Source organism: Dama dama, chromosome 33 (assembly GCF_033118175.1).
Source record: "Dama dama isolate Ldn47 chromosome 33, ASM3311817v1, whole genome shotgun sequence".
Classification (NCBI taxonomy): Eukaryota; Metazoa; Chordata; class Mammalia; order Artiodactyla; family Cervidae; genus Dama; species Dama dama.
This window is the reverse complement of record NC_083713.1, coordinates 40,373,092-40,385,613: the sequence shown is the minus strand read 5'-3', so window position 1 is coordinate 40,385,613 and position 12,522 is coordinate 40,373,092. Positions and strand designations below refer to the sequence as shown.

At 35.3% G+C, this 12,522-nt stretch overlaps 1 protein-coding gene across 6 annotated transcripts in view; it reads right to left on the bottom strand.

The window, feature by feature from the left end:
- Positions 1-12,522, bottom strand: part of CCDC148 (coiled-coil domain containing 148) — a 277,310-nt gene that overhangs the window by 193,394 nt on the left and 71,394 nt on the right. For 3 of the 6 annotated variants that reach the window (XM_061135101.1, XM_061135100.1, XM_061135105.1), the window contains 3 exons: positions 5,146-5,269; positions 4,727-4,789; positions 3,179-3,300 (listed from right to left, as the gene is read on the bottom strand). In XM_061135101.1, the coding sequence (XP_060991084.1) occupies positions 3,179-3,300; positions 4,727-4,789; positions 5,146-5,164 (204 nt within the window). In that variant the 5' untranslated portion in view covers positions 5,165-5,269. The remainder of the gene's footprint in view (positions 1-3,178; positions 3,301-4,726; positions 4,790-5,145; positions 5,270-12,522) is intronic. The other 3 variants (XM_061135103.1, XM_061135102.1, XM_061135104.1) reach the window with 3 other exon arrangements.

Here is a 12,522-nt window from a genome sequence, read left to right as displayed (position 1 = left end):
GCAAAACAAATCAGGGAAGTCTCCTGAATTTATTGTTAGTTAAAAATACTTATTGTTAACTGCTTTTCAAATATAGGTAAGCATTCTAGATGTAAGTTGAAGAAAAATCGTATGTGCTTTAAATGTTAACATTCTATCATTCAGGTCAAGTATGTTTACATTTAATATTGCCACAGTAAAGTACTGTAGTAACTAACAATGATCATTAAAGCTGTTAATTTCATGTGCAAAAAATAAGCATATTCAATTAGTAAAAAAAATTGAGAACTGACTGATAATTAATATAAATATTAAGAGAGACTGTGTTAACTATTTAACACTAAGAAGAATAAAATATAATTTTTTAGCCAACATATTTTACAAAAAGTTAAATAATATAAGAAAGGATAACAGAGACAGTATTATCATAATTCTAGCTGGTGTAGGTTGTTTGATATATTAACATTTATAACATTAAACAAAATAAATCTTAAGAATTATTTTTAATTTTCCATTATCTAACTCCATCTAGGCCATGAGTCTTTCAAGAAAAAGTCCTATTTGGGAATTCATCACATCCTTAGAAGAAGAAATTAAAAGCAAAATGTCAACTTGATATCTCTAAATTAAATGAGAAAGGAAGGATCCAAAAATCATGAAAACAATATTCCCAATACATCTTCCTTATAAAATAAAAAAAAGTGAAATTTGTAGAAAGAAAGAAAAGAAGACTGTTAGAAAATGATGAAGTATCCAGGACACATTTTGTTCTCACTGACCAAAATTCAAAACAATAGATTTTACAAAAATGCTTTAAATGGATAATTCTTTATTATTATGAATCTATGGATACCAAAAATGAAAGCAAAAAAAGCTTGCCAAAATGATTGCTACAGACATTTTCAGTACTGAACCATATTTGGTAGTTTAAAGCAAGAGATTTCTTTGCAATTTGCCAAGCTATGAATCCCAGATAACAAGTTTTTTCTAGAAAATATGTAACTAAAAAGCATCTTCATAAATTATATTCTGTGAACAAAAAGGTACTTGATGTTATTTAAAATATTGGTTGTGGATGGTTATTTGTTTAACCTCACAAATGAATAACACAATAACCAGAGAAGCAGCCTAGTTAGCTGACAGTGCTAGGAAATTATTATCCCTGTACTAGTGCCAAACTTTAAAAATCACCTTAATAATTTAAAAATGTTTATTCTTTGATAGCAATTCTATCCTCAAAGAGAAATTCACTTTGACCAAATATTAATTTTTAACATTCAGTGATTCCCCATTCAAATATGGGGAATCTTCCAAAATATGGGGAATCATCCAAAATATGTATCTGGTTTTACACAGACATTCTTCAAGCAGATGGTCAGCACCCCTAACCCTTGCAATGCTCAAGAGTAACTGTACATCTTCCAATACTGAAAAGGGCATAGATAAAATGTTTGTGGTGACATATTTGTTACAACAGTACTTTGGGAGAGAACTAATAAACATTCATACTTTTTGGCCCAGACATCCCAGTCATGGAAATTTATCCACATAAGGTGTCTATGCATAAAGATATTTATGGAAATATGATTTCCAATATAAAAAACTGGATACAAGCTAAATATCCAATAATTGGGATGTGATAAAGTAAGCATCTTTTTCTTCTTGGAGTAGTTATCACTCCTGTTTTGTTGGCTAATTCTTATTGTCCTTGGGATCCCAATTCAATGTCACTTCCTTAGAAAAGCCTTCCTTTCCACCCAATTAGTATCAAGTTCTGTTATTGTACATCAGACATTTTTTTTGTTTGTTTTTTGGGGGGGTGAATTTAGTTTATACTTAGTATGGGCTTCCTAGGTGACACAAGTGGTAAAGAACCCTCCTGCCAGTGCAGGAGACTTAAGAAACCCAGGTTCGATCTGCTGGTCGGGAAGGTCCTCTGGAGGAGGGCATGGCAACACACTCCAGTATTCTAGCCGGAAGAATCCCATGGACAGAGGAACCTGGCAGGCTATAGTCCGCAGGGTCATAAAGTGTCAGACATGACTGAAGCAACTTAGCATATATGCAGGCACATTCTTAGTACTACTAATTTCATTTCAGGGCTTATTTGATAAATACTAGCTTCTATTCTTCCTCTCTCCTGAAAATATTACACCCCATGAGGGTAGGTGTTGTATTATGCTCACCACTGTACATTCAAGGCACACAGTAAATATTTATTATATGCATAAGTACATACAATGGTATATATACAATGGATTAGCACAGAAGTCAGAAATACGAAAATGGCTTATTAGGATGATAGTTACATAAGAGATTTTCCCATAAATTCTCTTTGAATGTCCTGATAACATTAAATCATTTTAAAGTTGTATCTGAAACAGATAATGCCCAACATTTTAAGTGGTCTCCTTAGTTTGAGGGGACATAGCTCATGAATATACGGTAATTTCTCCAGAATAGGGTAACAAATGCGCCTGAAATCATGACAGTTGCCTTTTTAAAAAGATATTAACAATAAAAAGCAATACAAAGCTAATATAGCACAAAATATTAAATACACACAAAAGTTTGTAAATTGCTTGGTGTATTGCTTCGCCCACCCAAATTTTTGGATACAACCAAGCAATGGAAATGCTACTTATAAAGTATTCTATTATTTAAATAAGAGGGAAATATATTGCATGAGTAATCCTAAACTCATCCATGGTCCTAAAATATTGTGCACAATCACTTGGAATATTAACCTCTTTCAAATCTAGTTGAGGCTCACCTTTTCTTAGATCAAGGCAAAAAGAGAATTCTAGAAAAGAGACACCTGGGGGCATATTTTGTGCTGCAGAAGGAGCTGTAAATTAGATGATAAGCCATGGCTACCACTTATTAGCATTTTTAATTTTTTTAGACTATGTTAGAAATTGTTGAAAGCTAATGAAATAGCTATCTTTCTGAAAATAAAGTTGAATTCAGGCTTCACGGGATTGTTACAAACATTAAATGAGTCATGCATGTAAACTACACAGCACAATATCTGAGAATATTCAATAAATGTTCCCATTCACTATTACCAATAGTTGGAAGGTTCTAAAAACTACTTAGAATGTTATTTACTTTCACATTTCATTGTAAATATCATTTTACTTCCTAGCAATTCAATTTTCCAAACTATTAATAGAAAACACACATACACGACTCTAACCTTTAGCTCTGTAGAGGCAGAAGCTAACTTTTTTGCTTCAGTTAATGCATGCAATTGTTGGTAGTCTACTGGTTTATACTTGGTGCTTCTGATTTCATTTTTCATATGAAATATCAGATTATCTGTTTTTCATCAAAAACAGAAAATGACAAAGAAACAGGGTTATGTTACTGGAAGTCAAAATAGAGTTTTGGCAACATGTTGACTACTAGTCTTATTTTTAAACATTTTAAGCAAATATAAGAAGCAAATATAAGCAGAATATAAGCAGAATAAGCAAATATAAGAAGAAATATATTATAATATTCATAGTATATTTGAAATTCTATATCTAGAAATTTAAAAAATATTACCACTATATTCCTTGAACAAAATTACTTCTAAAAGAACATAAAAGGAATACTTTCATTTGTTAATATATTGAGAATTTTAGAAAATTATATTGTCAAGATAGAGAGTGTGATCATTCTTTTTATTTAAAATGTGTTAGTCATTAACTGTAAGTATTTAAGTATCATGTTCATATGAATCAAATTAAGTAAATATAACTTTTAAAGTCATAGTTGCATTTTTAACCTAGAAAAATTGATTCAATTAAATACAAAAGAGGTTGAAACTGATAGCTAAGAAATTTAATAGGCCAGATAAGATAAAAATGACATAAAATGTGTGGGCAGGCATTCTCCATCCAACTATACAAAATGTCCTAGTTTAGCTTGATATTAACTGTTTTGATAAAATAAAATATAAGTAGAGGATAGTCAAGGCTATGGTTTTTCCAATAGTCACGTATGGGTGTGAGAGTGGGACTGTGAAGAAAGCTGAGTGCCGAAGAATTGATGCTTTTGAGCTGTGGTGTTGGAGAAGATTCTTGAGAGTCCCTCAGACTACAAGGAGATCCAACCAGTCCATCCTAAAGGAAATCAGTCCTGGGTGTTCATTGGAAGGTCTGTTGTTGAAGCTGAAACTCCAATACTTTGGCCACCTGATGCAAAGAGCTGACTCACTTGAAAAGACCCTGATGCTGGGAAAGATTGAAGGCGGGAGGAGAAGGGGACGACAGAGGTTGAGGTGGCTGGAAGGTATCACCGACTCAATGGACATGAGTTTGAGTAAACTCCGGGAGTTGGTGATGGACAGGGAGGCCTGGCGTTCTGCGGTTCATGGGGTCGCAAAGAGTCATACAAGCCTGAGTGACTGAACTGAACTGAAACCCAAGGCCAAGAAACATGAAGTATAAAAATTTGAGTAATTCAAGCATCATTACCTCAATGATGTGAAAAATTCACCTGTGCAATGTAAAGCAACTAAGATTTATTAAGTATATCATGGGTCACATGACAGCAAGAAGGCTCCAAACAACTTAAGGCCAAGCACAGTGAAGGAAAGAATGGTTGGTCTGATTATTGTGAAGAAACCAAAGAAATTTTCACTATGTCCAAAAAAATGAACCTTCCATTATTAAAATTTTGAAGATCAACATTCCAGTTTTATATCACCCATAGTCTACCATAAACCATAAAATAAGCTTAGAAGTAGGAAAAATACCTGAGCTATCATTTTTCTGAATCGTCATGAATAGTTGGTCTCTTTTATTCATGTTTTCCATACCTGTCAAGGAAACAAAAGAGAGCTAAAATTTTACAATGTTATTTTAAAACCTGTTTTAAAGAAATGTTCACTGTAGTATTTGTTGAAATCAAGTTCCAGGACTGGGTGCCATAACTCTTTGTATTTTATTAAAATTTGTTTCTCTTTGCTCCTAGAAGCCTCCCCCCATTAGTTTTTTCCTCTCTGTGCTTTTCCTGGTCTTGGTTTTTCTTCTTCCAATCTCTTACCTCTCTCAGATTGTCCCAGAGACTGGTAAATATTTCATGATTTAAAAATTGTGTATGTTTTATCTTGAGTTCTCAGGAGGAAAGCAAGCACATAAATTACAAAATAAAGCAGCTAGAGAAATTACTTACTACTTCTCTTCAGCAACATGGAGATATGTCATCCACTTCTAGAGAGCAGTTGATGCTTAGCTGTCACCTCCTCCAGGGTTGGACTCAGCTGCAGACAAAGGCCTCGCCAAGAGACACATCATTCCTGGAGCAACCCATACCCAAAGACAGAGTGAGGCAAGGAGGTAAGGCAAGCCCAACAGTTTGGGCTTAATGCAGGTCACTCTGATGGGTAATATTTGCTTCAGGGTCCTCTTTGGGGTTGACCCAGACTTTGTTGAACCTGCATGAAAACTGACTTTTTCTTTTGCCCAGCTTGCTTCCTCCTTTCTTTCACAGGTATGCATCCCTGATAAATATCTAGCACCCCAAACTCTGTTTCAGCATCTCCTTCCTAAGAACCCAACCTGCAATAGCACTGAACGGAACCAACATCTTTTTATGGTACATCCAGGGCAAGATACTAGTCAAGTTGTTCCTCAAAAGAGAGTACACATTTTTCATACATTTTTGTTCACTATCTACTAGGTTGAATTACCCATGTCTAGTGGTCTTTGAAGTAATGTAAATCTTCTTAAATGGAAGAGAAATTAGCAAAAATCCATATTTTCAGAGACTCTGCCAAGTTACCAAGAATCATGATGATTGCTCAACAGTTTTAGGGGTAAGCCTCAATGTGTAATTTCTGTAGGGTCTCTGTTAAAGAATTCTTTTTTTAAGTATTTCATAAATTGACAACCCTCCTTACTGACTGGTTTTTACTCACACACATATCCTAACAATTAAGAGTCTTCTTTGTTCTAGAAGATTTTGCACATCCAATCTACCTGCATGGTCTCAGGCACCCATCACCTGGATAACAGCAGCATTCCACTTTGTACCCTTACAGTGCATCCTCCACACAGCAGCCCAAGTAACCTTTGAAAAGCTCTAATCTGACCTTGCTTAAACCCCTTCAATGGTACCTATACCCTTTGAAATAGAATCCCAACTTATTTAAATGATCTATAAGGTCCTGCATAATCTTGCCCTTGGTCATCTCTCTACCCACATTTCAATCACACCAGTCATTCTTTTTCTCAGACCTACCAAGTTCATTCTGCTTCAAGGTCATCCCACTTATGGTTCTCTCTGTCTTAAAGACATTTCCTTCTTCTTTTTGCCTGGTTGGTTCCTTCTCAACCTTCAGCTTGACCAACATGTCACTTCTTCAGAGAGATCTTACCAGACTTTTCCATCTAAATAAGGAAGGACCCTTCTTTCCCTCTCATTCAATTCTCTTTGTTTCCAGGATAATTTGTATTAGTCTTCACATTTTCATGCTTACTGATCTGATATCTGTCTCCCTCCATGCTTGTCTTATTTCTGATTGCATCCCCAGTCCCTGGCACAGAGTAGTAAGTGCTCAATAACTGTTATTTGAGGAAATGAATAAAAGGTAGCTGGTGGTAGCTAGGTATCTTCTAGCTCCTCAAAAGAACTGAAACAACAATTCCTAAATTCACACTATAGCCTCACTCTCCTAATAATAACCTTGCAATTTTTAAAAAGGTGCTTTGATGTATAGCCAACAGAGAAGAATGACAAGCTTAAATACCCTCAGGGCCATCCAGTTAGTTAAATGAGAGAAGTGGGAAGATATACAACCATAGGGAGTGCAGAAAACATGGAAAATTGAAAAGTATTCCATGCCCAAAGATAATCAAATATGCATTTTTTTTCTTTTTCTAAAAACAAGTACTAGACAAATAAAGCAAACTCCAAAACAAATTTGTTCTTTTATTCAGCAGCCAGTTCCTGAGCTCTGGTCTACTCCTGTTCACATCTAGTTTTCATTTCATTCTCCCATGCATAACCAAACAGTCTAAGTTTGCATCTCCATCCAAGAAAGACTTCACCAGTTCCCTGACTGGTTTTAGTTTTCTCTCCTTGGGGAGTCGAGCACTCCCCAAAGATTTAGGATCGATTTCCTTGGGATTAAGATTATAAGATTGAGGCTCTAAAATAAGATGGGGTTTTGCAGATTTCATTTCAGTTACCTTGCATGCATACTCAGTCGCTTTAGTCATGTCTGACTCTTTGCAGCCCTATGGACTGTAGCCCACCAGGCTCTTCTGTCCATGGGATTCTCCAGGCAAGAATACTGGAGTGGGTCATGCCCTTCTCCAGTTCAGTTACGCTGGTCTGCCCCTATTTAATTTGTTCCTCCTGGTTTTCAGAGGAACAGCATGAAAGCCACACCATGTTTCTCACCATTTCTACATAAGGAAGCAGAATTTGCCACCCCAAAATATGTCTCCTTAAAATAGTATTTTAAACTGGTCATTTTCTAGGAAACAGCAGACACAGAAAACACTCTAGGGGCTCACATTAAAGTTTTTTAATGATATGACCACTTGGCTGCTATATTCGTTCTTTCACTTGGAACAGAAGGTATCATTAATCATATAGAGGCTTTAACAAAATTTATGTAGCAGCTTAAAATAATAATAATCGGGCCAATAGCTTGCTCAAGTTGGAAGTCGCTGTGACTAAATTGGGGTTCTATAGAATTCAATGCATGACCCTCAAGAGTCTGACTGCTTCCCAGTGGGAAATTTGAACTATAATACCCACTGAGTTAATGAGTTCTGGCTTTTTATACATGAAGTGTCTTCTGATGTAACTCGTCCTAACACACATATGTGAAGAATCAAATTTCTGCTCTGAATGATCCTCTTCCTAGTTTAGGGAAAATACTAGGAAAATAGTTTGGTCTAGGAAAATCTTGTCTTAAATCTTTACTAATGGCACTGTTACTCCAACAATTTTGATTACAATTTGTGTGATTATGCCATTTCCACTTTACGCTTACTAGTGAATATGTGAAAAATTCAAAGTGGCAACTTCAGCCCATAGTTAAAATGCTTTGGGTTGACTAATGGCTACTTGAAGTTTCCATGTAAAATTTTCCATGTTAAATAATGTAAGAACACTTAGTTTTAGATATTATTCCATGTTCACATTATGTGACATTTTAGAAATTGCTTATAGTGTTGTCAAAATGTTAAGTCTCTTAGATCTACCTGATTACTGAAAATATTTTAAAATAATATACTTTTATGAGAAATTTACTATTCTGTAAGAAGAACATGTTGATATATAATATAATGATAGCCTTGTAATTGCTAGAGGGCTGAAAAAAACATTTTGATATAATGTTAATTTTATCAGATATGATACAGAATCTAAACTTTAAAAAAAAAATTCACAACTTCAACTAGTCTCTACAGGGTAAGTGAACAATCAGGACATCTCTAGAGATGAGAACAAAATAGCCAAGAGACCATTTGTACAATAAGGCAATCTTCTACAGTGTTAAAATTTGTATTCTGTGACAGGGATTGAACCTGGGCCCCCTGCATTGAGTGCCATCTTAGCTACTGGACCACCAGGAAGGCCCCATATTCTCTTTTAAATTCTAAGCAGAATGGCACACATTACTTCTATAGTGAAACATTATATTTTGTAGTTGGTATAAGATAAAATTATTGTCCTGGAAAAACTAATGGAAACAAAGGGTAAATTATGAGAGCTAATAAAAATGATTACATAAAGTACTCAGTTACATTATAAATATCTCAAAATTAGACATAATGGGAAAAGATCTCATTCAAAACAGCAACCAGGAGAAGGACTTCCCTGGTGGTTCAGTGGTTCAGACTTCACCTTTCAATGCAAGGGTGAGGGTTAGTTAGATCCCTGATCAAGGAGCTAAGATCCCACATGCCTTGCCACCGAAGACCAAAACATAAAACAGAAACAATATTGTAACAAATTCAATAAAGACTATTGCAATGTTTCACATCAAAAAAAAAAAAAAATGGAAACAAAATAAACATCAAAAGAAAAGCAACCAAACAAAACAAAGTATTGAGGTATAATCTGTACAAGAAGTTTATAGAATTCATAAGTTTGTAGAACTCATAAAAAACCACAACAAAATGTAGTACAGGAAATAAAGCTTGGATAGAGAGAAACGATGCTAATTCTGTGTACCAAACATTTAACAGTGGCAAGTTTGAGGTAGTAGGATTATATTTGATTTTGATTTTTTCTTTTTGCTTGAGCAGTTTCTAAATTTTTCTCTTTTTAACAGAAGAAAAACACATTTTAAAAAATACTAAGCAGGAACAAATCATTTTTTTCACTGTATTGGGGGAAATGCTACTGTGGTATTCACATTTTACCAGTTTAAAAAGAAACCATTTCATGACACCAAGGAACCTTTAAAATGTGAACTTGTATATAGCAATATAGTTTTCCACTCTAATACTGAATTGAATTATTTCTTACTAACCTTTTTTATTAAAAGACAAGATATATTAAGTACATTTGTAGAATTTCACAGAGCTTGAAAACATTAGCATTAAAATATTTACAAGGTTGTATTTTAATTCTCTATATATAGGTGTTAGCCACTCAGTCATGTATGACTCTTTACGACCTGATGGACTATAGCCTGCAAGGCTCCTCTGTCCATGGGAGAGGCAAGAACACCAGATTCTCCAGGCAAGAATACTAGAGTGGGTAGCCATTCCCTTCTCCAGGGGATCTTCCCAACCCAGGGATCGAACCCAGGTCTCCTGCATTGCAGGCAGATTCTTTACCATCTGAGTCAGCAGGGGAGCCTTAATTCTCTATAGGGAATAAATGCATATATTAAGCTTTTATTTTTTTAATTATAAAAATATTGGTTAAATAGCATCAAACTGTATAGAAAACTATAGGGTAAATAGTTTCCAGCACTTGTATTTAGCCCTAATAGTTATTTTTAATGTTTTGTTTTATAGTCTTTGAAAGACTTTTTTATGCACATAGAAATACACATCCAGTTTTATACAAATGCAAGCATGATATATTTACAATTCAAGTTGCTTTTGTTTTTTCCTTCTTCTTCTTTTTTTTAACTATACCACATGGCTTGTGGGATCTTAGTTTCCTGACCAAGAATTGAACTTGGGCCCTTGGCAGTGAGAGCACAGATTTCTAACCACTGGATTGACAGGGAATTTCTACAAGTTGCTTTTCATTTAACAACTTGATTATCTTTCTATATCACATTATTTATGTGTCCATGTTTATATATATACTTATCTTTAATGGCTATTAAATGACATACAGGTATGTCATATATATGTTACTATCACGATCATTATTTATATATATATATATATATATAATTTAACTAGTACAAGAATCCATGAAAGAAAATTTCAAAAAAATTCTGCCCTTTTACTGTAAAACCAGATCTATAATCAACAAAAATCTATAAAAATCTCTGCCCTTTTCATAATTCTTATAAATTTGCTTATGAAGCAAATTCTATATGTAGTCAACCTTTAAGAATTTTGCTATTTTTAAGTCTCTAATAGCTCCAAAAGGAGAGCTTAAATCAACCTCGTTAATGAAAAGGATTCACATGCAAACCTAATTATCTCAAATGCTTTTCCAGTAAAAGTCTGGGGAGCAGAGTCAAGCAGAAAAAAAGTATTAACTAAGGCAAGAAACCTAGAAATTTCTGAGGAACTTCAGATATCCACAGACAGTGGAGAAAACTTTAGTGGAGCCACTCATGCCCTTACTTCTGCTATATCCTTAGAGTATTTCAATCATTTTAAAAGCCGGGAGAAAAATGTATAAGCACCTAGTTTGAAGCAGCACAAAGTTGGAAAAAAGAGAGGGGCAAATTTGCGGGGGGGATTTCCAGACACTGAGGTGGAGGGGGGGTTAAATGAATTCATACAGCTTATATCGATAGTCTCAGAAATCTGACCAGAGTCATGACTGGAATTTTCAAGTTTAGGCCAAACAACTGGGGAAATTAAGTAATTATTTATGAAGAAATACTATTTCATCCCTGTTTTATTCCCATAAAAGATAACACTGATCTTCTGCTATGAAAAAACTCACCACCTGTCCTGCTTACTTGACTTGCCACTTTGGACCTGCTTAACCTGAAGACTTTGTTACCTTTCTTGTGACACAATTTGGTAATCTACTTTCTTGTCCTGCATACCTGGACTTGAAGTGAGAGGCTTGTCTGGTCCTTCCTTGCCCTCTTTACTCCTAACCCCTTCATCAGTAGAGGGGTATTATATAATTCACTCCCTGAAAATCATTTGTATAGATTTTTGCAATATTCTTTCATCTGTTCTCCTAGCCCCGGCTACTATCACACAAGTGCCTGAATGAGTGATGTCTCAAAAACCCAAGTATTTCTGTTTTCCCATTGCTTTCCAGACAAAGGTTCCAACTCTGCATAGTTGACAAGGACCTCTTCCTTGACAAGGATACAACTCTTGCCTACTTAGCCCCTTTTTTAGCCATTACCGCATACACAATCTGTATTCCAGCCTTCCCAAACCATTTCCAGATCCCTGAACACATACACGCACACAGATCCCTGAACACACACAAAATGCCTCCCAGAGATTTTCACATTCTAGTCCACCAAAACCTGTGAATATGTTACGTTATACAGCAAAGGAGAATTAAGTGCAGCTAATCAGCTGATTTTACCTATGGAGTATACCTGGAATTACACAAGTGAGCCCAATACAATCACTAGGATTCCTAGAAAGAGGAAGGCAGGAGAGTCATAGGGAAGGAGATGTGACGACAGAAGCAGAGGTCAAAGAGAAGATTTGAAGATGCTACCCTGCTTACTTTGAAGATGGAGAAATGGGACCATGAGCCAAGGAATGTAGGGCTATCACTAGAAGCTAGGAAAGGCAAGGAAATATATTCAAATCTCCATAGAGCCTCCCAGAAGGCACATAAACCTACTGAAACCTGATTTCAACCCAGTGAGACTTTTTATGAACATCTGACAGACTTGTAAGAGAAATTTGTGTTAAGCTACTATTTTGTTATTTGTAATTTGTTATTTAGCAGTGGTAAACTGACAATTCTGTTTAACACCTTCTGGCCTATGAAGGAAGGCCTTTCCTTTGTTGACCAATACCTTATTTTTCAGTCTCATTTTAAGCATCCCACTGGAGCTTTTCCTGATCCAGATTATGCTTGTTTTTCTTTCTTGTGCTACTATTACTGTACTTTGTATACCTCCATACTGATGCATTTATTCATTTCTTCAATGTTTATTGAACATCTATCATATACTAATAAGGGGCTTCCCAGGTGGCTCAGTGGTAAAGAATCCACCTGTCCATGATGGAGATGTGGGTTCAATCCCGAGGTCAGGAAGATCCCTTGGAGGAGGAAATGGTAACCCACTTCAATATTCTTGCCTGGGAAATCCCATGGACAGAGGAGACTGGTGGGATACAGTCCATGGATCCCAAAGAGTTGGACACATCTAAGTGACTAATCAACAACAATGATCATATACTAATT